General features: G+C 38.0%; 1 protein-coding gene across 2 annotated transcripts in view; it reads left to right on the forward strand.

The window, feature by feature from the left end:
• Positions 1-26,212, forward strand: part of PCSK5 (proprotein convertase subtilisin/kexin type 5) — a 670,507-nt gene that overhangs the window by 170,215 nt on the left and 474,080 nt on the right. For both annotated transcript variants that reach the window (XM_089691090.1, XM_089691088.1), the window contains exon 4: positions 24,190-24,333. In XM_089691090.1, the coding sequence (XP_089547216.1) occupies positions 24,190-24,333 (144 nt within the window). The remainder of the gene's footprint in view (positions 1-24,189; positions 24,334-26,212) is intronic.

A 26,212-nucleotide genomic window follows, 5' to 3' on the forward strand; every position in this document is an offset into this window, starting at 1 on the left:
AGTGTTAGTATATGCAGTATGTCACTCATCACTGTATTACTGCCACTAGCAACATCAGATAGCGTCAGGGTCAGCTAGCGATAAATTGCCCGCACACTATCGCACTCATGCTGTAGTTCGCTGAGCACCGCTTTTACTAGTATAGTGTGCGTATGGATTAATATTTTCATCACGAACAGAACTATACTAGTGCCTACTTAGTATAGTGTCCCCAAAAACGCAGTGTTAGCAGGATCAGCCCAGTGCGCTGCCAGCACCATTGTTTAGCCCCTTCACTGTTTTTCATGGAGATTTGTATCAGTTGATTATGGCCCAAAGCAATTTATATGCACAACAATACATTGCCGCCCACCCAAATTCAGTTCTTCCCAGACAATTCACATGGAAACCTATCACGGTTTCCGAATGTAAAACTTTTTTGGGCCTAACCCTCAAAATGGTCATTACAAAAAATAATGAATTGCGGTCATATTGGTCCACAGACCCGATTCATCATATTCAACATACTGGTACATCTCTGGACTTTAGGTGGTCATACCAGGATGATGCCTGCAACTACAGGCATCATCCTAGTATTGTTTCTTTCAGCTGGTGGTTGGCTTTCATGTAAAAGCAATCCTAGCTGCTAATTAGCCACTGGATCACTTTTACAAGCAGCAGTAAGGGGTGTCCTCTCCCCCCTCCCACTGCCTTCTACAGCTTTCTTGAGCTCTCCCAGCCCACCAGGGAACCCGAGAATGCAGCCGACAGTTCCACTGGCTAACCATAGAGCTGATCAGAGACCGGAATGGCTCCAATCATCTCTATGGTCTGAGAAACCGAAAGCTACAAGCATTTCATCATTTCGGTTTCGCCAGATATAAACAGCCTCATTTTTAAATTGAGAAAGCATCTGATCACACCGATCTTGGTGTGATCAGATGCTTTAAGGAAAGATCTAAAATCTAAAGATTTCTCAGAAAAGATTACACTACCTATTGCTATCACAGAGGATATTTATATTCCCTCTGATAACAATAAAAGTGATCAAAGAAAAAAAAATGAAAGGGACAGTGTAAAAATAAAAAAAGCAAAATAATTAAAAAAGAAATCACCCCCATCCCTGTGCTGGTGCACAAAGGCAAAACTCAAGTGTTGGTCCCATGTTGTTATGTAAACAGAGATTCCACCATGCATGTGAGGTACATCGAACTGCGAACATCAGATCGAGAGCAGTAATTCTACCACTAGACCACCTGTTTAAATCTAAGGTGGTAACCTATAAAGGCTTTTAAAGCGTTGAATATGGATATTAAAAATGTACATAGTTTGTCGCCATTGCACTGGCGTACGCAATTTTAAAGCATGTCATGTTTGGTATATATTTACTCAGCATGACATCATATTTTATCAAACAATTGGGCAATTTATTGTGTTTTTGGGCATTTAAATGAAAAAAGTTTTTTCGAAAACAATTGTGTTTGAAAAATCACTGTGCAAAATACTGTGACATATAAAATTGCAACAAATATCATTTTATTCTCTAGGGCCTCTGCTTTAAAAATATATGTCTGGGGGTTTAAAGTAACTTTCTAGCAATTTTTCATGTAAACAAAAAGTGTCAGTAAAGGCTTGGTCTTCAAGTGGTTAGAGTGGGTGATGTGTGGCAGAAGCTTCTAATGTTGGCCCTAAAATGCCAGGATAGTAAAATCACCTCTCCAAATGACCCCTTGTGGAAAGTAGACACTCCGAGGTATTTGATAAGGGGCACGGTTAGCATTTTGCAGATCTCATTTGTTGCCACAAGTTTTTGGAAAATGAAGAAAGAAAACAAAAATTTTGTTTGTCTCTTTTTTTTCTTTTTCAAAACCCCGTGCCAAAAAACAGTGATAGATAGTGAGGAAGTGACATGAGGAAATCTGCCCTTTGAAAGGTGGTCATTGGATTTTGGGGGCCTGTATGTGATTAGGCTGCCAAAAAGTCTCTCACATGTAGTATCCCTGAACTCGGGAGAAGTAGCAGAATGTGTTTTGGGGTGTTATTCCACATATACCCATGCATGGCATGCATGAGCAATATTATTATTATTATTATACAGGATTTATATAGCACCAATAGTTTGCTCAGCGCTTTACAATGTAAAGGGAGACAATACAGCAACAATACAGTTCAATACAAGAGGGATAGGAGGGCCCTGCTCCTTGGAGCTTACAATCTAGGAGATATTATTAAATATATTATTTAAGTGACAACTTTGTGTATATAAAAAAAAGTAATTTTGCAAAAATTTGTGGCAAAATATAAAATCTTCCATGGACTCAACATTTATCTCAGCAAATTCCTTGGGGTGTCTACTTTCCAATAAGGGGTTATTTGGGTTTTTCTGTACTGTCTTGGTATTTTAGCACCTCACGAAAGGTGATAGGCAGTCAGAAAGTAAAAGCTGCATAAATTCCAACAAATGTACCATAATTTGTAGATGCTCTAACATTCACTCAAAATAATTAATTTACATGTATTGGGATTTTTTTTTTGTACCAAAGACATTTAGCAGAATATATTTTGGCCTACATTTATGACTAATTTTGAGTGCATTGGATATTTTTTATAACCAAAAGTAGAAAATATTTCAAAATTTTTGGTCTTTTTTTGTTTATATCACAAAAAATAAAAAACCCAGTGGTGATCAATTACCACCAAAATAAAGGTCTATTACCAGCTGAAATAGCACAGTGCTGAATAGCAAAAAATGGCCTGGTCGGGAAGGGGGGAAAACCTTTCCGGAGCCGAAGTGGTTAAAATCCTTACGGTGTATATAGATCACCCAGAGGGGAATCTGTTTTTCTCAACAAAAGTGGAGTTACCTTTTACCATTTATATTTTTTGTTGCAAAAATGTTGCAATACATTTTTCAGCAATTTACAGATAGCAAAAGATAGGAACAGTGATAGAATGCAAGCTTTACATTAGGCTCAAAATAGTATTGTACAAAACAGGCCCAGGGAGGCCATCACTCAACATTCAGCATGCACAGTATGAACTAGAAGTAACAATCCGACAGATATCTCATTTCAGGATAAGAGTTTAGAGAATGAAACAACTTGAAAGAGAATACAGCTTATGTGATGGGCAACTAAGTGGCATAGAGGGGCTTCAAACAGAAAGGACCAGTCGGGGACAAAACAAAAGCAAGAAGATGATGGGCAGGAAATGAAGAGGGGAAGAAGAATAAGGAAAAAAAGAAGGGGCTGTAACCAGTGTTTGCTGGAATAGGGTCCATATTTTGAAGGTTTAATTATGAAATATTAAATGTTGAGTAGGGTACATGCAAAATCTGCCAATAAATAGTACATGATCCAAGGTTGCCAGATTTTGTGGAATTTACACATGTCTGTCATCCAGAGTGGCTGGTATTTTCTCAAATGTCACACATAAATTAATATGAGATTTAAGCCCCTTAAAGTTGATTTCTTTTTTTCCAGGACCTGGCAGTTTTCTTCTTTATAGCAGTAATAATATGGGTAAATAAACAAAAAATCTGATTTAGTACAATCATCTGTTTTTTTTGTTCAGAAGAGCTTCCACTGGGTTTTTCTGGAGGGATCTATTAAAAATGGTGTAGACTAAATGGTAGGTGCGAGACCAAAAATGATTCTTTGGGCAATCTCACCAGATACTGTATGACTGAACATGCCATCTAAAGCACCACGAGGAGTACCCAGGTCCTGCATGCAACATACGGAAGGGGACTAATTACCAATACATTAGCAGCATATAATTGGTTTCCATAACTTAAATGTTAATTGAACTTTTCAAAGTTTTAAACCAAATATCTTGCCAGGCATCTGAAGAGACAGAGTACTCTAAATCCTGTTCCCAGTTAGTAGTGTATTTAGATATTGAGGGAAACAAGATAAAACAATTGACAGATAGATGGTGGAAATGGTCTGTGGGTATGAGGTTCCATATTACAAATCTGCTCAATTGCAGTAAGTCACATAGGAGTATCAGAGTGTTACAACAAGGAAAATATGTATTGCTTAATTTGTATGTATCAAAGATTTCTGTAGGCTGTATATAATGTGAATCTTTGAGGGAATCAAAAGACGCTAAGCCTGAGAGATGCAGAAAATAATAAATATGAAGCAGATGGGAACATGACCACAAAGTATAGCTTCTAAGACAGTCCCATCTTAGAGCAAAAAGTGGATAAAAAGGTACAGAGATGGGAGATGTGGAGATAAACACTGCCTCCAACTTTTAAGAGAATGGGAGGTGACAGGGCTGGGGAGACACTTACAATAAGCAGGGGGAGCCATAATAGCACACAAGTAGAGATGGGAGATATTAAATAGACATCAAACTCACACAGTTATATTTATTAATCTATCCTTTCAAGGTCCTGGTAAACCTGGTGTGGCAGTGTTAGGCTCTGCCTATGTGAAAAACAAGGGAAAATGAACACAGGATTAGTGAGATTACACTTTGAATGGCTCTAGAATGTCAGTTTTTGAGTGGAGAAAAAAGGGTTTTCATCTTTCTCCAGGTTTTGTAATTCTGGAATCAGGGTCTGGAGCTCAGAGTGTGCAGGTGTTCACACCTGTTATAAACTAGGACCTGACAGTAGTTTGGTGCTCCACCCAAAAGACAGGAGGTCCATGCACGCACAGGAGTCAGGAGGACTCCAATCCTTCTCCAGGAGTCAAAGTAGTTGAAGGGGGCAGCCAGAGAGTGGATGTCTGCATGAGGCAGATTCAGCCTGTGACAGAGCAGCACGGAGCTAATCCAGTGTAAGCTTGAGTGTAAGGAACGGTGTGTGTAGGTCTGAGGATCAGACCTAAGGCCTAGGCTTGAGGCCTGAAGAAGATGGTGGAACCACCTGCATGGGCAACTGTGTGAACTTTCTGTTCTTTTTATTAAAAGTGGACCACAAGACCTTAAACAGAGTTGCTGACGTGGACTGGGATCACTGTTATGGTCTACATTTAAAATGGTTGTGAAGGCTGAAGGTTGTTTTACCTTCATGCATTCTATGCGTGAAGGTAAAAAAACCTTCTCTGTTCAGCAGCCCCCCCACTACTCACCTAAGCCCCCTCTTGAGCCAGCGATGTGTATTGGAGTCTTGGCTATCCCTGGACCCTGGCTATCCCTGGAGCCAGTGAGCCAATGAGAAGAGAGAGGGGGCATGGTTGAGTTACAGCTCCATGTGTGAATGGACATATGGAGCAGCAGCTGAGGAGGGAGGGGCCAGGAGCGCTGGCAAGGGACCTGAGAAGAGGAGGATACGGGCTGTTCTGTGCAAAACCACTGCACACAGCAGGTAAGTATAGACATGTTTGTTATTTTTAAAAAAATTAAGCCTTTAGAATCACTTTAAGCTAAACAAACCCCAAGTTGTTACACTGAGTATTCAAGAGCAGAGGATTCAATGCTGAAATCCTGAATGGGTTGCTATGTTGGTAGCTGTCTAAGGGCTCATGTATACAGGGTATTTGGAAAACTTCTGACCGCTGGAAACTGACTGCTAGAAAATGTAGTTTAAAAAATGTCAGTTTAGCTGTGTTTGCATACCGCGTTTATGCACGTTTAGCCGCGTTTATGTGTGTTTGTGTTTAGGAGCATTTTTAAAAGATAACCTCAGGAGACCCTCCCAAATGCCCAGAATGCACTGAAAAATAGTAATTAACTATTTCAGACATTTTGAGAGAAATAGAGCAGACGCAGAGAGAGCAGTATGTGTTGAGATGACATGTCTTTTCTGGTTGTATTCACTACGGATCCCATCATGAGCATAATGCTGCGTGTTCTACCATTTGTTCCTTCACGCGAAACCGGGAACTGACTGCATTGGTGTACCGGGTCCATTTGAATACATGAAAAACGGTTTGCATGCATTTTTGATGAAGACTGGACAGCATTTGGAAATGGACCTGTCAAAAAACGTGTCTAAACGAAAATGCTTGTAAACGCGGTTTACATGCGTTTACAAACGTTTGGCGATTGAAACGCTGGTAAAATCTACTCTTGAACGCAATTTTGGTGCGTTCAAGAAAACGACTGTAAACTCAACTGCCTGTAAACGACTGTGTACATGGACACATAGGAAAACATAAAGGAGAGTTCAGGGACTGTTGAAAAGAACATGCAACACCTCCTGAACTGCAGTTTATCAGCTGCAGTGTACATGAGCCCTAAAAGGTAGCCGACTTTAGCACATTAACTTAGTGAACATCTTGTTGGATATAAATAAATAACAGCATAAGACGTGTTTGCAAGTTTAAACAAGCTGTGAAGATTTTTTTCTAATACTGTGCTTTGTGTTCCAACAGTTTGCAAACAAGCCAGTTGATGCTACTGTTTGGACGTGTATTTAAAACCAGTGTGTCTCAGGAAGTTCAGCAGAGACCTTTCAGGGAAATCTTGCACAAACAATCAGGGGAATGAACTTTGTGTTACCACATCTCATGTGTTTCATCTGACATGTCAAAACACAATTGGGATTATAAACATACAGAGCTCTCCATAAAGAATGACTATATTCTGTGTTAATTACAAACACAGCAATTGAATTCAGACTAGAGTGCCTTTTATGTGTATGTATTGGGCAATCACTTTCCATAGTCTCCAGATACAGCATCATGGCTTTTTAAAGTGAACCTACCATTAGCACACCTGAATCAATAAAAAACATAACATAATTATAAAATCACATTATTGTTTTGAGTAAATAAGTACCTAAACTACCAGGCCTTGATATGTTTCCAAAACCATAAGCAGCATAAACCACTAGCTATCAATGTATTGTGTGTTCCATATTTTAGAGACAGCAGTAGATCTATTGTTTTTAATCAGACATAGTCTGTGTGATAGACTTACAGATAAAACAATAAACAAGAGATAATGTTTGTGCAGTGCAAATTATCAGGAAGCAGAGCATACATCCATTAAGTGTCAATTGTATGTCCCCAAGTACATATGTCTAAAACCTGTTCATCTAATTTTAAGTTAACAAGCTTTAATGCATTTGTTTACAGTATATTAATGGAAGTAATGTTCAAAAGACTACAGTTTCTCTTTAACACACTGTCATGTGATAGTAGATCAGCCTTATCAAAGATGTTTAACAGAGATCATAGTTTTTTTGGGAGAATATAATAGTCTTCAGCATTAGTTTAATTTGTAAGCAATTGGCAGTATTAATCGCCTGATCTCTCTTTTTGGAATTTGTGTATAGGCTGTCTTCTCTGAAAAGTGGGTGTAATCACTGTTATCTTTCACTTATAAACAAACATTGCTTCAGAGTTTTCTCTTGTTATGTACAGGACTGTAGGAGCCAAAGTTCTAGATGTCCTTTAGAGTAGTGAACTCTATTTAGTGACCATTTGCTTTAAATAATAACATATCAATAGAATATACAGTGCTCAGTGTAAATGAGTACACCCCAACAAATTTATCAGAAAACTAGTGGTGCACCGAAATGAAAATTCTGGTGCCAAAACCGAAAATTCAAAATGTACTTGGCCGAAAACAGAAATGCACAGTTTCTAAAAATTAATATATATTTTTTGGAAAAAATACACTGATTAAAAAAAAACAATATATACCCCATTTTTTTGGAAAATATGAAAGAGGATGTTACTGCGAGTAAATAGATACCCAACATATCACTCTTTAAAATTGCACACGCTCAAGGAATGGCATGAAACTGCGGTACTTAAAAATCTCCATGGGTGATGCTTTAAAAATTTCTACAGGTTAGCAGTGTAAAGTTACAGAGATCTAGTGCTAGAATTATTGCTCTTGCTCTGACGTTCGTGGCGATACCTCACGTGTGTGGTTTGAACGCCGTTTACATATGTGGGCATGGCCTATGTATGAGTTCACCACTATGTGCGAGTATGGGGGGACGGGGGCACTTTAAACTTTTTTTTTTTTTTTATTTAATTTTTTTTTTTTTGTACTGTCCCTTTCAAAAAAATGGTAATCACTTTTATTCTTATCACAAGAAATGCATGCATCCCTTGCGATAGAAATTTTGACAGGTCCTCTTTATGGAGAGATATGGGGTCAATAAGACCCCACATCTCTCCTCTACAATGTAAAACATTGGATCAAAAAAAAAAAAGCATTGATCTACTGCTTTAAAAAAAAAAATGACCGGAACGGGAAGTGACATCACTCCGGTCGTCCAAGGGCATAGAGATGAGTGGCGGCCATCTTTCTTCACAGATAATAATATAAAATCCTCCTGCGCTTATATGGATAATCCCTTGACTCCACAATAAATAAATATATAATAGTGCATCGCTATAAAACTAATTCCTTCCAAACAGTGTAAGGAACATAAAAAGAACAATATATATATACATGATACAGTGATAAATTATATACACACGTGATCAAACAATTGAAAAAAATATTGAAAAAAAATCTAAGATCCCCCTCCAATCCACATTTGAGGGATCACTTAATTAAAGATAAATAGTGCAAAATAGTGCGTGCATCCCTAACCAGGGATAAATTACTAAAATGTGATCAGTGAACCACATTTGACAAAATTCCACAGTAAAACCCAAACACAAATCAGAGTCCCCCACATATAAACGCTAAATGAATACAGTCCAAAAACAAATCAAATCATGCTTCAAATATTCAAAACACATGCAGGTGGTATTTGTGTGGTCGTGGTCACAGGTGCAAATCCTCAAATGGCCAAAATGCCCCCTCACATCCTTATAACCCCCCACAGGGCCAGCTCGCTTTTAGGATCATACCACGATCCTCACAGGTAGTACGCTTCGTGGGTCAATCACCCACTTGTGGTCATCAATGGTGGGACTCACTCCTCTCCTTACAGGTCTCCTCCAGCCACTGGCATCAGCAACACTTTTTACCCTCCACACAGGACCACTGTAATGAAACAAAAAGATCCTCCATAGTGTGATAAAGTTTTAATGAAGCCAAATATAAAGATATAAAAATGCCCACTCACATGTCTGTAATGAAACACTCGCCTTTACACCACACACTATGGGTGTACTGCCAGGGTATAGGGTGCACCAAGATGGCGCCCACACCGGAAGTGACGTCACCGTGTACCGGAAGTTCCTCCCCGCGTACCTACGCGTTACGTCACGCTAAATCACGTGACTTCTTCAGCATATCTTCACGCATCTCTATGCCCAGCGCCGAGATCGATGGTTTCTCAGGTAAAATATAAAAAAACTTTTTTATGTCAATAAATGTACAAAGTCCAAAATATAATTAATAGGTATATATTATCTTTCTCTCTCTCTGCTGTGAGAACCTGCTGTTGATTATCAGGCTGCTGACAGAACACCAAAAAGGATGATGGAAATGTGAGGAGATGTTTGCCTAAGAATTGGAACCCTATCTGTGATATACTAGAGTGAGAGTCCAGGGTGTACTCTAAAAGGCTTGCTATTACTCTATTGAGGGTAATTGTAAGCATTTCAGCTATTTAGAAGTGTTCACAGACACAATTTTGTTTATGAGTGTACACAGAATGTTCCCATATGTATATAGAGTGTACACAGAGTGATTTCACGATTCACGTGTTGCTCACGGTTTGAATCTTTTTCTTTTTTTGCACATATTTTTGTTTATTATTCGTGAAGTATATACTTATTGATTTATTGAAGTATATACCTATTAATTAAATTGAAGGTAATACACTATTTAGTTTTCTGTTTTTTGAGGTACACAACTTATCTGGATATATGGGGACTTTAAGACGGGGGAATAATTTATGTGGACTTTATTTTGGACTTTGCACATTTATTGACACAAAAAAGGTTTTTTTATATATAATTTAACTTTCAGGGGTGAAAGTGGGACTTTTTGGAGTGTCACACAGGGTATTTGATTTATTGCAATTTTTGGATACCGAATTTATTATTATTGGTTTCTCAGGTAAGGTTAAGAACTATCTTGCTTTGCATGTAATGAGTCTATCTCATATATTAGTGTCACCTTTTAAGTTGCATTAGTGAAATAAATGAACTTTTTCACGATATTCTAATTTTTTGAGTTTCACCTGTATATTCCTCATAAAAAAGTGCAGCGCAACTACATATATTCACCCACCCTTCTCAACAGTAAATATACCACTAACAGTGATAAATTCTCTTGCCCTCCTTATGCTCAGACATCCATCAGGGATGGTCTCATGTTAAAAAAAAGGGCAACACATAGTGCTCTCCATATGACACTTTATTACTTCCCTCACTAAAAATATATTAACAGATATAAAAACAAAAATTGCATTAAACTCATGCCACCTCCAGGTCACCGCTTCGTTAGCGAGATGGTGGTGGTGTGACTTCACAGGCTCTGCTCCTCCTTTCTAGATGCATTGCGCCTCTTCTCAGGGGGCCTACTGAGGGCGCAATGCATCTAGGAAGGAGGAGCCGAGGAGTTATGAGGAGTATTAGGACTGGAATTGGAAGAGGCTGAGAATATCCAGATGAGCACATATTACTAATGAGGTGATTAGGTCTTTCAGTTTGAGTGGTGGTGGTGCACCGAATATTGGAAAAGAAGAGGATATTTACAGATTCACTTATAGACACCATTGGGTGTATTTATGGACTTTGAGCTTATGGGACGTTTATCATCATGACTGTTATTACTATTTATCACTGTTAGTGGCATATTTATTGTTGAGAAGGGTGGGTGAATATATGTAGTTGCGCTGCATTTTCTTATGAGGAATAGATGTTGCAATATGTCGCCAGCTTGTTCATTCCATGCCTAGAAGACTTGGTGCTGTCCTTACAAATCATTGAGGTCATAAAAAATACTAGATGGAGTAGTTTTTGTTGTGGGGTGTATTCATTGCTGCATTAACTAATTTGAGTAAAACTGAAGATTTTTTTATTCTAAATTATATTATTAACCTTACTTTCATGTAAGGAGCTAAACACATGTTCTATAAAACTCTTGTTTTGGATATTGTTCCTGTGTTCATTGAGATATTGATTAAAATCTTACTTTTCAAAAGGGGTATACTCATTTATGCTGAGCACTGTATGTATATTTTATTGCTGCATTCTGGGTAGCAGAACCTCATTCTAGGTAACCACATGTTATTCTACAAATAAATAAAAAAAATATTATTTCTCTGAATCACTTTGCAAATGACACAGCACACTATATGGAAGGAAGGAAAACGTATGTGCAGGCTGGTTCAGATTTAATTGAAGACTGAAAACACACAGCAGAAGTTAGTTTTTGCAATGGACACCACATGAATGAAGTCACAAATTGTAGATTCGCCTAGGCAGTTTTCTTGAGAAGTGTTTTCTAGTTCTTTGAATGGATCTGCAGCTGCAATCATCTTATGAGTTTATTTACTCACCCTTGATTGCATTTTCCTCCACTTGCTGGCTCTTGAATATGCTGTTCCTCAGATGACATGAGCAGAGTGTTTGTTCTGTCTAAGGTGCTCATAGAAATTATATCATTCACCTGATTTGATCTATGCAATGCTCATTAGTCCCCAGTTAGCAGAAGATATTCTTGACCATGCTTGGAGCATGTACAATTGCCAGTGTTGGAATTTTTTGGCCCTGTAAAGCAGGGGTGTCAGGAGTGCACTACATACGAAGTGCAGGATTCAGAGCTGCGTTACATACAGAGTGCAGGGTTCAGGCATGGGCTACATACAGAGTGCAGGGTTCAATTGTGTGCTATGTACAGAGTACAGAGTTCAGGAGTATGCTAAGTACAGAGTTTGGAGTTCAAGAGTGTACTACGTACAGAGTGCAGGGTTCAGGGGTTCGTTATGTACAGTGTTCTACATCTAATTTCCACCCCTCCTCCTGGGTTCTGACATTTCTACACATCACTTCTCCCCCCATCCCCCCACCTCTGCACACATCTGCCTCCACACCCGCCCCATTGGCCCAGCTCTATTACCTCCCTGTGTAGGCAGATCTATGTATTCTGCTCCAGTACCAGTGAAATCAGTTCTACCCTAGTGTAATAAGTTTTATTGCACCAAAACTTAAAATCAATTGCACTCAGATGCAACATGTACAAGAAGGCTATAACAACACTGTCTCACTTCAGTCTCACCAGCTCTGTTGGATGGAGCAAGTGCTCAAAAGCCAGCCGTCAAGATGCAGCTCACTGGATGGAAAGGAACACACCAGCCGCCAGAGCTGTCATGTACCTCACCATTGACAGGCTATGCCGAAGCAACCTCACATGTGCTCAACTACACACAAAGTTGTCGCCGCTGGTGGGATGGAGCAGAGAGACTAACAGCAAGTAGAGGGAAGTGTGTACACCTGTTGCCAAGACAACCTGTTCTGTGACAGCAGGAAGCAAAGGGTGAGAGCAGGAGGTGGGGGCCAGCAGCTGCTGCAAGGGCCACATGACAAGGCTTGGTGGGCAGAATTCAGCCAGCGGGCCTTGTGTTCATTATTGTATGAGTGAAATTGAAGAGAGATAATCAAGACAATCTGTAGCAAAGTAAATCTGATGCAGACATGTGAAATTCCCCATACTGAGAACCATTTGCGTTGTACCTGTGATGTGCTGATTTTATACCAATTTAACACGGCATTTATGTAAACAAATAAATGTCTGGTTAGATGATCTAATTTATCTAGGACTAGTTGTAGGCTTCAATTGTAAAAGTCTTACACACGATGAGAATATCGGATGAATGATCGTCCATTTTTTTTTTGCATGCTAGTCTCATATCAAAAGTGAAGAGGTTACTAAAGTTACGAAAATTCTTGTACCACAGAATAAAAATTCAGAAGTGATGTAATGTATTCTATTGTATTTCTATTGTATTTTCGGACGAAAACTGTACTGATTAAACAAAAATCGTATGGTCTGGTATCGTATGAGAAAATTTTTTATGCAGGATAAAGCTAAAAATCCCAAAGTCAACTAAATAGTTAACATTCAAAAGTGGACATGAAATGTAATTTAATGCAAATGAATTGGACTGCTTTTGATGACTGTCTGACTGTGCATACTGCATATGTGCAATAGATCAGTGCATAAACTAACCTATATCAAGTCATACCATAAGAAACAGAAGCTATAACTTTACTCACTGTTTTTCTAAATACACTGACAAAGATTTAACAGCTTTACATTGCTGGAACTATGATGCAAGTAAGAAGACAGTTTTATTCGATAGATCCACTTATAAGCAATAAAATATAAATTACACCTTCAATAGTTTTGAGTCTAAAGAAGAACTAGACAAACTAGAACCATAGGCTACGTTTCTGCAAACTCTATAGAAGGAAATAAAAGTATAAACATTTTAGTACTGAATGTAGAATATTCATAATCTGCTTTAACAGCAAATAAGCAAATTCAGTTTCTTAGAATTTGTAACTGTTTAGATGTTTTTTTCCTGTATTTTTTAAAATTAATTTTACCATATGATGGCATGTTCAACAGCAGTGCTATATCTATTAAACCAGGCTCATTTAAATAATTAGCTAGGGAAATCTGACCACAGTGATTTGTTGACATGTTTGTTTTAAAATGCCTTATAGGTGCATACAAGTATTAGAAAATTGCTTTTTTTTATTACAGCATTGATATGTCCCCATTGCCAACATGTTTTTTTTCCATCTCTGTATTTTTATGCCCCATGACTAATAGCATATTTACACAGCCATGTGCTGTTCATTCAGTATTGCTACATTGTTAACTTGGCTGCTTTAAAGCAACTATATGGGCTTTGTGTGAAGAAAAGTCTAACTTGACATGTAAGTGGCCTGTAAATAAAGCAATAACTACACAAAGAAATGTTTGTTACTTCCTAATAGGTTTATGAAAACTAACCATAATATCTTGGCACTATATAAATAAAGCATTATAAAGGGTTCCTCTACCTTACTCTAATACTAGTAAATTATAAAGCTGTAGAGTTTTATTGCAAATTCTCATAGCAGTGCATTGTCCCTAATTCTTCACGTTAACATTTCATTTGCCTTATTTACCACTCTGAACAATTTCTTGCTATTCATTGTTGAATAGCCCTGTGTACATCCAGTTTTCTAACCCTGTGTTTGTTTGGCTTTTGAAGTTTTGAGCTAATGTGGTAGATCTTTAGGCTTCCTTGCTACATTCCTGAAAACATTCTTCTTGTGAATCCCTAATTTCTATGCAGTGACCTTAGGCTGGCCATAGATGTTGCCATGGGTTGAAGGAAAGAAAATCACTCAATTCCCCAATCAACACAATCAGTATTGATGGAGGAATCCCTCCTGCTGCGCTTATGTATTCTGACATCAGGAGGTTTCCCTGCCATCAGAATATTATGATCAATGCTGCACCTGCACACCTAACTCCACCTCTTTGCTAGCATCACCCCACTTGCACATCTAACCCAACCCCACCCCGTCTGTTAACACCACACCTGAATGCCTAATCCTTTCACCCTTCCTATCCCTTCCCCCTACTCTTACCACTACATCTACATACTTTACCCCATCCCTTCCCTGCTCTCGCCACCACATCTGCACACCTAACCCCACCCCGCTCAGGCTTTCCTTACCACACCTGCACATCTAAACGCACCCCAGTTCTGAAAACTACACCTGTACACCTAACCCCATCCGTACCCCACTCTCCCCACCATACCTGAATGCTTAACCCAACTTCTCCTTTGCTCTTACCACCACACCTACATAACAAACAAAAACCTCTCCCCTGATCTCACCATCGCACCACACCTGAACCTCTCTTCCCTTCTCCCACTCTGTACGCTGTAGCTTTATTGATAGCTGCACACAATCTTTTTATACTGTGCAGGATGTACAGTGCATACATTTAATATTTTTGTTTATTGACCTTTATAAGTGCATGGCTAAGGTGGTAACATCTTGACAGACTCTCTACTCTGACTCTTAAACAGCGGACATTGAGAACCTCATGAGAATAAAATTTATTTAGGCAGATAACAGGTTGCTATCAAACCTTATATACACTGCATAAAAAAGATTAAAGGAACACTTTTTAATCAGAGTGTAGCATCAAGTCAGTTAAACTCCTGGGATACTGTTCTGTTCAGTTAAGTATCAGAGGGGGTTGTTAATCAGTTTCAACTGCTTTGGTGTTAATGAAATTAACAACAGGTGCACTAGATGAGCAACAATGAGACTGCCATCAAAACAGGAATAGTTTTACAGGTGGAAGCCACTGACTTTTTTTCCCCTACTCATCTTTTCTGACTGTTTTTCACTAGTTCTGCATTTGACTAGGGTCAGTATCACTACTGGTATCATACCAGGACCCTACAGAGATTGCACAGGCAGTTCAGCTCCTCCAAGATGGCACAATATTTGCCATTTCCAGAAGGTTTGCTGTGTCTCCCAGCACAGTTGCAAGAGCATGGAGGAGATTCCAGGAGACAAGCAGTTACTCTAGGAGAGCTGTACAGGGTCATAGAAGGTCCTTAACTCATCAGCAGGACCGGTATCTGCTCCTTTGTGCAAGGAGGAAAAGGATGAGCATCGCCAGAGCTCTACAAAATTACCTTCAACAGGCCACTGGTGTGAATGTCTCAGGTCACACTCATGAAGTCTGTTTCTGAATGTTTGGTCAGAGAGCCTGACGTCCTCTAGTGGGCCCTGTTTTCACTTCCTGGCACCATAGAGCAAAATTGACATTTGCCATTGAACGCCAGAATTGGCAGGTCTGCCACTGAAAACCTTGGACCCATTGTCAGCCCCTACACTAGTGCAGTGGGTCTTGGGTTCCTCCTGGTGCACAACAATGCCCAGCCTCATGTGTGAAGAGTATGCAGGCAGTTCCTGGATGATGACCCTACAGGGGTTTGCACATATTTTGGGAGAGTATATTATTAGGGTGTCAGGGAGCGCTGTTTATTTCCTTATATCTAGTTATGCATACAAGCATGTGGGGGCCATACAAACTACTGAGTACCATTTTGTGTTGCTGCAATGAAATTTCAGCAAAATGGACTAGCCTGCTGCTTCATTTTTTCACTGTGATTTTCGGGGTGTCTTTGAATTCAGTCCTCTGTAGGTTCATAATTTTCATTTCCATGGGGCATCCTTACGTTCCTAACACATTATCCAGTCCATATCAGTATAGATATCCAGCATGATATTTTTCTCCATTGAGATCTGATGTGTTCCTTTAATTTTTTTGAGCAGTGTATTTATAGAGGTATATAATGGAATATTTTATGGGGTGTGTGTGTTCAAATAAATTATCTTTTTTTTTATACAGGATTTATATAGAGCCAGCAGCTTGTGCAGTGCTTTACAAAAGGGAGGGAGAAAGTACAGTTACAATACAATTCAATACAAGAGTGTATAATATTACATGCCCAGTACATATAGTTATTATCTATTTTATGTCTTTATATGTTGTATCATATTTTGTAGATTTTAGTGTTGTAGATAAGGGCATCTAATTGATTGGGTCTGTTAGTATAGCATCTTCCTTCAGGTCCCTTTTGCCTCCTCGGTGAGAGTGGGCTATACATGAGTATGTGTCTAGAAAATACTTAGCTTTCTTTGCACTACTTTAACTGGCAATTGCTCGGTCATGCAACAGTATACCCAAATTTAATTTATATAATTTTTAACACAAATAGAGCTTTCTTTTGCTGGTATTTGGTCACCACTGGTATTTTTATTTTTTATTATATAAACGAAAAAAGACCGACAATTTTGGAAAAGAAACTCAATATTTTCTAGTTTTTGTTATAAAACATATCCAATAAAAAAAAAATCAAATTTCTTCATAAAGTTAGGCAAAAATATATTCTGCTACATGTCTTTGGTAAAATAAAATCTCAATAAGTGAATATTAATTGGTTTGTGCAAAAGTTATAGCGTCTTCAGACTATGGTGTATATATACTGGAATTTATGCAGCTAAGATGCTATACTGGTAATGGCAGTGATCAGTGCCTTTATAGTGGGATAAAGGTATCACCAGCATGCCTCCTTAGGTTGTTGCCAACATACAAAAATTATACAGAAAAATGGGAGAACCCCCAATATTTTGTACAGGACTTTTAAGGCAACTGATTAAAAAACTGCGGTAAAATGCAAAAAGCTTTATTCTAGTACAATAAAATACTACATGTACGACTTCATGAAAATTACAGCATAATAGCTACATTGTGTGAGGGCATAGAAGCTTTGACTGATCTATGAAGGACCTCATCTTATTCTTTCACTGGAAATTCATCCGTGGAAAACCGACTTGTTTCAGTTGATTTTTTTTCCGAAGGTGTACATAACAAGAGAATGGTGTAAAAAAAGAGTCATCCTAATTACATTCAAATAAGTCATGGGTAGCCATATTATATTTTAAAATCAGCCTAATGTCATCATTGTGTGCCGACACAGAAAGAACGTATGTAGTGTAACCCCCCCAGCCGGACAAGAGAGTACTACACTGAGGTCGCCCATAACAGCCAACCCCAGTCGAGGTGTAAACAGGGCCAGCCCAGCGGTCACAAAGAACCTTTACAGATGGTAGATCTGTCCTAATTTCAATTTCTGGAAATATTTCCAGCATAGGTGGGTTAAGAGGATCCCCTGTGGGTATTTGAAAATAAACTTTAAAGGCAACCTCAGTGTGGTACTCTCTGAGTCGGCTGGGGGGTTCCACTACAAGTGTTCTTCCTGGGTGTCAGCAGATAATGATAGGCTGATTTTAAAATATAATATGGCTACCCATGACTCATTTGTATGTAATTAGGATGACTCTTTTTTTTTTACACCATCCTCCTGTTTTTCCCCAAGGAAAGAGAATAATCTGAAACGTAGCCATTATATTGTAGTTTTTATGGAGGCGTACATGTAGTATTTTATTGTACTAGAATAAAGTTTTTTGTATTTTAACTCAGTATTTTAATCAGTTGACTTTTATTAAGAGATGTGGCTGTTTTTTCTCCCTGCTTTGCATTATTATCTACCCTATACAACATTCTATGGTTGATTTACTAAAGGAATAGCATATGTTTACTTTTCAAATGGAATTTTTACTTTGACAAATTTCCATTTAGCTTAGTGAATGAGGTGAAACTAAGAGAAAGTTCAGTTTGCAAAGAATGCCAATGTCAAGGAGCATATAAAAAAAACTGGATTTTTTGCTTGCACTTGATGGATGATGAAAGACTTCACACATTCACTAATAATTCTCACTTAGCTTAGCAATTAAAGTAAATCTGTGTTTTCTTCAGTCATCAGGGATTGTTGAACTAGGGGGGTATCATTCTCATTTCTCCAACTGAAAGATTTCAAGGTTTTATTCAAACTTGTTTAACCACTTCAATACTGGGTATTTATTAAAAGGGATGGCAAGTTTTTTGAAGCTGTAATTTGTTGGAAAATTATTTGGTAACATGAAGAAATGAAACCAAAAAAAAAATATATTGTCATATAACTGGTGTGGTGGTGATCAGGAACACTGACTGGTGACAGTATGTGAAAAAATAAGTAAAATTTATTTAAATTAATTTTTTTTTTACATACTGTGACCAGAGCAATACACTGTTACCATAGTAACACTGTACTACTCTGGGGAAATGATCAGGTTTTTTTTAAACACGTTATTATTGCTTAGGTGATGAACGCTGTGCACGATCCCTGCCCTTCTCACCAACTCCTGACAAAGGACCAGCCAATCTCCCACTGCACTGTCACTTGCGTACCAATGCCAACCCTGCAGAGAGATCTTCCAGCTCCTGGGACCACAATCTGTGTGCTAGCAGTCTGAGAGCGATTGTCACTGGGTTAATTAATTACACAATTAACCCTTCAAACTCTGAACTGCCACCATATAGCTTTGGGATAATCAACCTTTACAATATTAGCAAGAACAAATATAAACAATAAATGTCTGTAATACACACTGTCCCCACAGACAGGTATATGCATAGGATTTTTATTTACAGCAGCACCCTTCAAGAGACAGGGATTCTATAGTTTGCATTAAACACCTTAGAGATAATTTTAACACTTTTCAAAATATGGTTTATTAATGAAAAGGTCAAATGGTACAATTAAAATATTTACGGAAAGGGATGTTATAAATAAAGAGAACAATAAAACAACAGAGAAATAAAAGAAAGGAGTTAAGAAGGCAGAACACTTGCAAAGTCCTTGGTTTTAGCAGAGTCCAATTGTCCAAGCAAAAACGTTGCTGTGGCTCTCTTGGGTGTTCCTTGGTTGATGTTAAATGAGAGCTTGCTTACCAGGTTCTCTCCTCCCCTTTTCTTTGATATCAAAGGGGTGTGGACAGAGAACAACTGACCAATCATCCGGTTTAGGGGAGGGGTGCTAAGAGGTCACCAAGTTTATGACCAAGTCCCAACTGCCGTTTCATACTAATATTAACAACTTCGAGTATGTTCAGATGGTATTCTATCAACTGGCCGATTAATATTCAGAATTATATTTCAAACCCAGAGATACCAAATACAGCATACCTTGTCACCCATTAGGCAGGATATTGCTTTTTCCCCTTTCTTTTGTGCTAACATAGTCATGTATGACCTTGAATTGTTCGGTATGATATTCCACATTCAAATATATACCTAATATTAATGTGTCCTGTTCCTGTAGAATTCTATGAATTGTATGTGGAATTGTTACGTTGTGGAATAGACGTTTTATGGCACGCTCTGCATTCCTAGAGCTTTAATGTCCTTACACGTCATGTGTGACGCTTGACTGAGTTATTATTGTTTTATGATAGGGCAGAAGAAAGTGTTTTTTAGGGTTCGTGGAAACAGACATCCTGTTAAGACTAATTAGCTGTTTACAGCTCTGGCCAGGTCTGAACACGGTGTCTATTTCTGTTCTAGTTAAGAGGCTTGTTTGAAGTTCTTTAAAAAACGTACAGCTACAAATTCCACAGTTTTCAGAAGGAGGGAGGGGAGGAAGATCATTGCTCATGAAAAACAAAAATGGCTGTGACCTTAGCAAGATGGCTGTCGTACAGCTCTATGACTCTATTGCGCACAATCGTTACAACTTATACCAATGAATTTCATTGATATAAGTAACCATTTTTACTGAATGAAACTGATTAATTCAGTGTCTTTTGTTGTGATTAGCTGTGATTGGTTAGAGATAATCACTTGGTACAAATGGACGGTGATTGGCCCTGTCTGTATCATGTGATCGTTGTGACCAGTCACAGCTAACAACACAATTGTATACAATGGATGGCATGAAAGTAGTCCATCCATTGTTTACAATTGTCATGTGATCTGCTGTGATAGGTAACAGTGATCACATGACACTGGCGGCAGGCCAGTGTAGTGATCAGTCATCGGCAGTGTCTGGTGGATACAGCCAGTGCCAGATCGTGCTGCTGCGTGCACTTCATATGATGTCCACTCAGAAGGAGTAACGTCCCACCCGGCTATCAATCTGCTATAGCCTGAGCAGGAAGGTGTTGAAGTCCTAAAAGCCAAAAGAGGCATTCATCCTGTTTTGGACCTAAAGTCTCAAGGCCTCATTCTTCCTCAAATGTTTTGGATGGAATATAGTCAGTCATTGATTGAATGTCTTCATTGTGGAGGTCTCTTAGAATCCATCGATAAAAAGGATACATATTTACATGCTCCCTTCCTTCCAGGTCATCATTGATTCTTTTCTTTGCCAGGGCCAACAACTGCTATCAGTTTGTGGCCTTCTCTTTTGCCATTCCTCAACTCCAAGGGTATTCACAAAGGTCATCCCTCAGTTTTGGGGTATCCAGAGGTTTTCCAGTCATCAGATACCTGAACACTTCTGCTGCAAGAGTAGACCTCTCTGACCTTGAACTCCAATGTTTTTTTTCTATGAAGCAGACCTTAGAGGACTTCAAGTGGATCCTTAATTTGAGAAGTCATCTTTCATTCTGTTATATTGCTTGAAGTATCCGGGTCTTCTCCCAAATACCTTTCAAACTAAGGTTTTCCTACCCAAGAGAAGTGTATTTGCCCAATTCCACTTTTAAAACTTTTGCAAAAGAAGATTCTCTTGACAAAGGACACATCCAGTCTTTCTCTGTTCAAAATGATCACCTCTGCCATGGTGATTTCTGTCCCCATCATTGTGGGAGGGCAGATTGTTTCTTCTCTTATATCAGAAGATTTTCACAATGAATACTAGTCTTCTGAGTTGGGACAAAGTTTAAGGTTGTTGGAATCTGGGGGAATTTATTCTTCCAATCAACATTCTGAAATTGCAGGGGAATCCTGGGTAATATTGAATTCTGTATTTGAAAAGCCAGTAAATCTTCTTTGGCAAGATTTGTAACTTCACAGAGAAGGCTGCAGTAAAGCATACTTGTTATACTCACTGTGGAACCTAAGGGGTTAATCATCTGCATTGTGTAAAAATGCTGTTTGATCCTGACTTCTCTGATCCTCCCCTTCTTCCAGTGCTCCCCTCTTATCTCCTGATAAGACATATCGCGTAGAGACACTGCACATGCTCAGTTTGGTGTGTATTACTAGAGAGGTTTTTTTTTTTTTTTTGGGAGAATGCATGTGATCAGCACAGGATTAATCAGCACTGCTCAGACAGAGGTCAGGGGTTCTGCATCCTCCTAGAGAAAACTCCTACAAGTTTTGACCATTGCTCTTCTGAACACTGATAGAAGTCACAATACTGCTCTAACTGTTGATAAGAAAAGGTATTTAGCAGTTTATATTTACTAAAAAAAATTGCACTTCTATGTTCTGTGTACTGTGGGAGACCAGATATGGTGAATGCAGGGTCCTGGGTTTAGTAATACTTTAAAGCATGTTTTTCCTTTCCTGCATTTGGAGGTAGAAGAGCACTTGTCCTTTAAAACCTTTTATAGTTAAGTCCTCTTCCCAGTCTGTGCCTTTTTAACATCCTTTTGCTAACCATTCACTCATTTATACCTGCATTTGAGGGGCTACATGTGTTGCTACCCCTGTTAGGCCTCTACTCCAACATGGGATTCAAATCTAGTATTGACAGTGTTACAAAGAAGCATATTTTTGGTGTTGCTATACTATAAGATATCCTTTCTTGGGTCATCCCTTCAGCCAGAAAGGTTTCTGAGTTATCAGCATTGTCCTGTGGGGAGACCCATTTACCCTTACACAAAAACAAGGCTGTTTTGTGTCCTTCAAGGTAGTGAGAAGTAAACTGAAGCTTCAGAAACTGCCGTATATTTTTTTTAGCTTGAAATAACCAATTATGCATTTGTAATGCAATTTCAATAGTTTCCAGTTTATTTTTGAAAATAGTCAGATTTGGTGACAGAAACCAATGGAATGATACATTTTTATGTTAGTATAAATCCCTAAAGTACAAGGTTAATAGATATTATTTTTTTTTACACTGACAAGAAAATTCATATAACCAACATGTTATTACCTGGAATACAATTGGCAATCGAAAATAGTGGTAATAAATATGGTGAGATAAAATTCCAGTAGTTTTTTGCATTACTTTAAACTGCATTTTCCTGCGAAGGCCATCAGAAGCAAATGGCCTAAATAGAAGCTATTTCTTTACATGGTCGTAGCAGTAAAGTGGATGTTGCTGTGCATGTTTTCTATTTTTTGGGTTATGTGATAATGAGACAATTACTGTTACAACTACAGTATTTTACCAAAATTATTATATGACATATGTACAAAAAAAAACTAATTGTTTACAGATATCTTTAGGCAAATGCCAGAAGATCTTTAGTACAAAAAATCTTATAACACCCATGCATGTTAAAATTTGCATATATGAACCTTTAAAAAAATTGCATGTATGTTACTGTGCAAGAGGAAGGAGAACTCTTAGCAGACTCCCCAATACCAGATTATCTTGAAGCGGAAGAGGGGTTGTAACTGGCCAGGAAAATCCAACCTTGCCAATTGATTCTCCCCCTGTGGTCGGGTTTGGTCACGCTGGGCAGGCATGTGTATGATTGTGTTCTTATCCAGCGGTAATTAGACAAAATTGGATGAATTTAATTCTATATCCTATATCTTGAGTGGGGTCAATGCGCTAACGTTTATCAAATATGATATTTGTATTTTATATGACGTGATATTTAAAATGTCAAATCACTGCTGTTAAATATTGCATTTGAAGTAATTTCTTGTGATAAATATCACAAAAAATTTGATACCGCATTAAAGTCAATACACATAAAACGATACATTTATTAATTACCTGACGGTCTAGCCATTCGTTATTTAACAAATGTACAAAACTAGGATTGAAACATTTAACAGCAGTATAACTACTGCTGCTAAATGTGGCAGCTCCAGCTCAGAACTAATGGTAGCCAGGGAGCCAGCAACCTCCAGAATCCTAACAACCAGTAGCTCATTCTTGCCCGGCTCATTGAGCTGTCAGTTAGGGGAATCCTGGCTGACAGATAAATATAAAGAAAGGTACAAGCAACTGGATCATACACCTTGGGATTTTTTTTTTAAATAAAGGACTTGTCAAAAACTGTCTCTGCACTTTTTTACTGTTTACATTTTTTGTAATTAAGTAGGGGTACTATGATGTAGCAGAGGGTTTGGACAGGTTAACATGGCCAGATTTGGGCATTTAGTTTGCCTGATCCATGAACAGAGTTTGGGACAAGCCCTGCCTTGCCTCAACCTGGAATCATATCACATTGGAGATTTAGCACAGCATATGCACCAAAGCAACAAGCCAGAGCTTATAACACTACTGATCATGCCAAGGAATTAAGAACACTTATCCTTTAAGAAGAAAGAAACAAAGACAATTGAGCGGATGGGGTGCTTTTCTTATTTTAAGTCTCTTATATACTTTGCTTTATGTGGACATTTCCATTACCCATTTTATCTTTTAGATTATATAAAATAAAATGGAAAAAGACTTTGTAGCAATACAAAATCTTTCTCAGCTTCTTTGTAGCTGAGTAAAGAGAGAAATCAATTGCATTTTATACTTAGTGAACAAGAACTCCCTGTAAATTGTGTTGTATGCTGTGTTTTGTCTGAAGCTGCCAAAACTGGTGTCTAAAGTTATCTTTGATCGACTGATCTGCTGTCTCTAATTAATTTTACCTGAAGTAAAGAAAAAAAACTCTTATAACTTAAATGAGATATACAGTACATTTTATATATTTGTCTCATTGTAACTTAGCATTTTGATTTTGATGCTTTTGATGTTCAGTTCAAGTTACTAAAGATTTATTTTTTCTTCCTCTGCAGCACTGCAGTGACAATGCACATCACTGTCAGTCCGACATGAACATTGTGGGTGCTTGGAAGAGGGGATATACAGGGAAGAATGTTGTAGTCACTATTTTGGATGATGGAATTGAAAGAAACCATCCTGACTTAATGCAGAACTATGTAAGTATTTTGGGCAAATCCTTTTAATTGTGATTAGTCAGCTAACTGTAATTTGAATGCAACAGAAACCTTGATTAATATTTCAGATATATAGTGTTGCTTTCCGAGATAAATATAAATACTCCCAACTCTGAAAAAAGCTAGAAGTCTCAGTCTAGCAGACAGTGACATGTTTCTTAAAGACCAACTAAACCCTTTAAATCGGCTAAATACCTTCCAGCTGCATCAAACAAAAGATGTTCAATGTACTACAGTTTTTTGTTAAAGTAGCCACAACCTGAGTGGAATAGCCTGTGTCCTGCCAGCAAGAGGCAGAGTGGGACTTTAGCTCTGTGGATATAGAATGATCTGCAGAGGTCCAACAGACCCCTTATTGAATCAGAGTCAGAGCTCTTCAATAAGCATGGAGCATGAGTTATATTGTAGGTCTATGCTGATAGACTAGGACTCATTAGGCTTTAAGCAGTTTCCTGTTGAAATTCACTCTACTGTTAAGTGTTAATTTAGTGTATGCATACGATCTGTATGATATAAAATATCTTCTGGTCAAAATTTTTTTTTTTAGCATAGCAGTCAGAGGTCATTCAATCAGTTTATAAAATGTTTTTTTTTAATGTATAAAACACCAGAGACATGTGGATTTTACTTAAGCAATTATATTTTATAGTTATCACTAAGTAAATATTATTTTTGTAGTCAGTAATAAAGGCATGCACATACATGTACACATAGCTTTACAGTTAGGTATGTCACTGTCAGACATTCCAGCTGTTTTATACATTTATCACATATCCTCACCACTAAACTATTTGTAATATTTATAGTAGTAAAAACGATTTCTCAATAATTGCAGATGGACCGCCACCATGCAGCCCCCAAGCAAAGCTTAACAGCAGCAGACCATATATATGTTATTTTGTAAAGAAGATATAATATATTCCATAGAAACAAAAATGTGCTTGCTGCCTGCCCCAGTGGAATGATTACAGAAAATGATTGATTGTTATGGGTAGCAAAACCATTTTCTTTTCAAGCTTTTTTTTTTTACCTAAAGCATAGTGTAGAACTACAATAGAACTACTAAAGACCATTGCTATTGTGTATGATAATTTGAAAGCTTTTTCACTTTTTAATAAAAGTACCCTTTTTTAGCGATGGTTTGATAATGAGTAAAAGAAATGTGCAGGTTCAACACAGTTACCTGCTCTCGGATACTTTAATACATGAAAGGTCTGTGCATTTTAATGCAATGTCTGCTTTAATAAGATAGTGGTAGCAATCAGTGTACAAATGATGTGTTGCTGTGATGATCAGTTGAATACGAATTGATACAGTGGTAGGCAGTGCCCTTGGTGTCACTGGGGATGTCAGTGACCCCAAGTCAGTACCCCCCAATGTGAGAATGTCCACCGCAGTCCTGCCATAAGTCGCTGATCGCCGCCATAAGTCACTGATCGCCGCCATTATTAGTATAAAAAAAAACTAAAAATGCCAGTATCTTTCCCGCCATTTGTAAACGCTATAACTTTCACGTAAACCAATTAATTTACACGTATTGGGTTTTTTTTTTAGCAAAGACATGTCGCAGAATGCATTTTGGCAGAAATTTATGACTAAATTTGATTTTTAAATTTTTTTTTTACTGGACATGTTTTATAGCAAAAAGTCCAAAATATTGTTTTTTTTCCTCAGAATTGTCAGTCTTTTTTTTTATAGCGCAAAAAATAAAAACTGCACAGGCGATCAAATACCACCAAAAGAAAGCTCAATTTGTGGGAAAAAAAGGATGTAAATTTCATTTATTTACCGTTTTACATGACCGCGCAATTGTCCATTAAACTAGCGCAGCACTGTATAGCAAAAGAAATGGTGTAAATTG

The sequence above is a fragment of the Staurois parvus genome, unplaced genomic scaffold (assembly GCF_062004578.1).
Source record: "Staurois parvus isolate SC_StPar_1 unplaced genomic scaffold, SC_StPar_1.0 ptg000549l, whole genome shotgun sequence".
NCBI lineage: Eukaryota > Metazoa > Chordata > Amphibia > Anura > Ranidae > Staurois > Staurois parvus.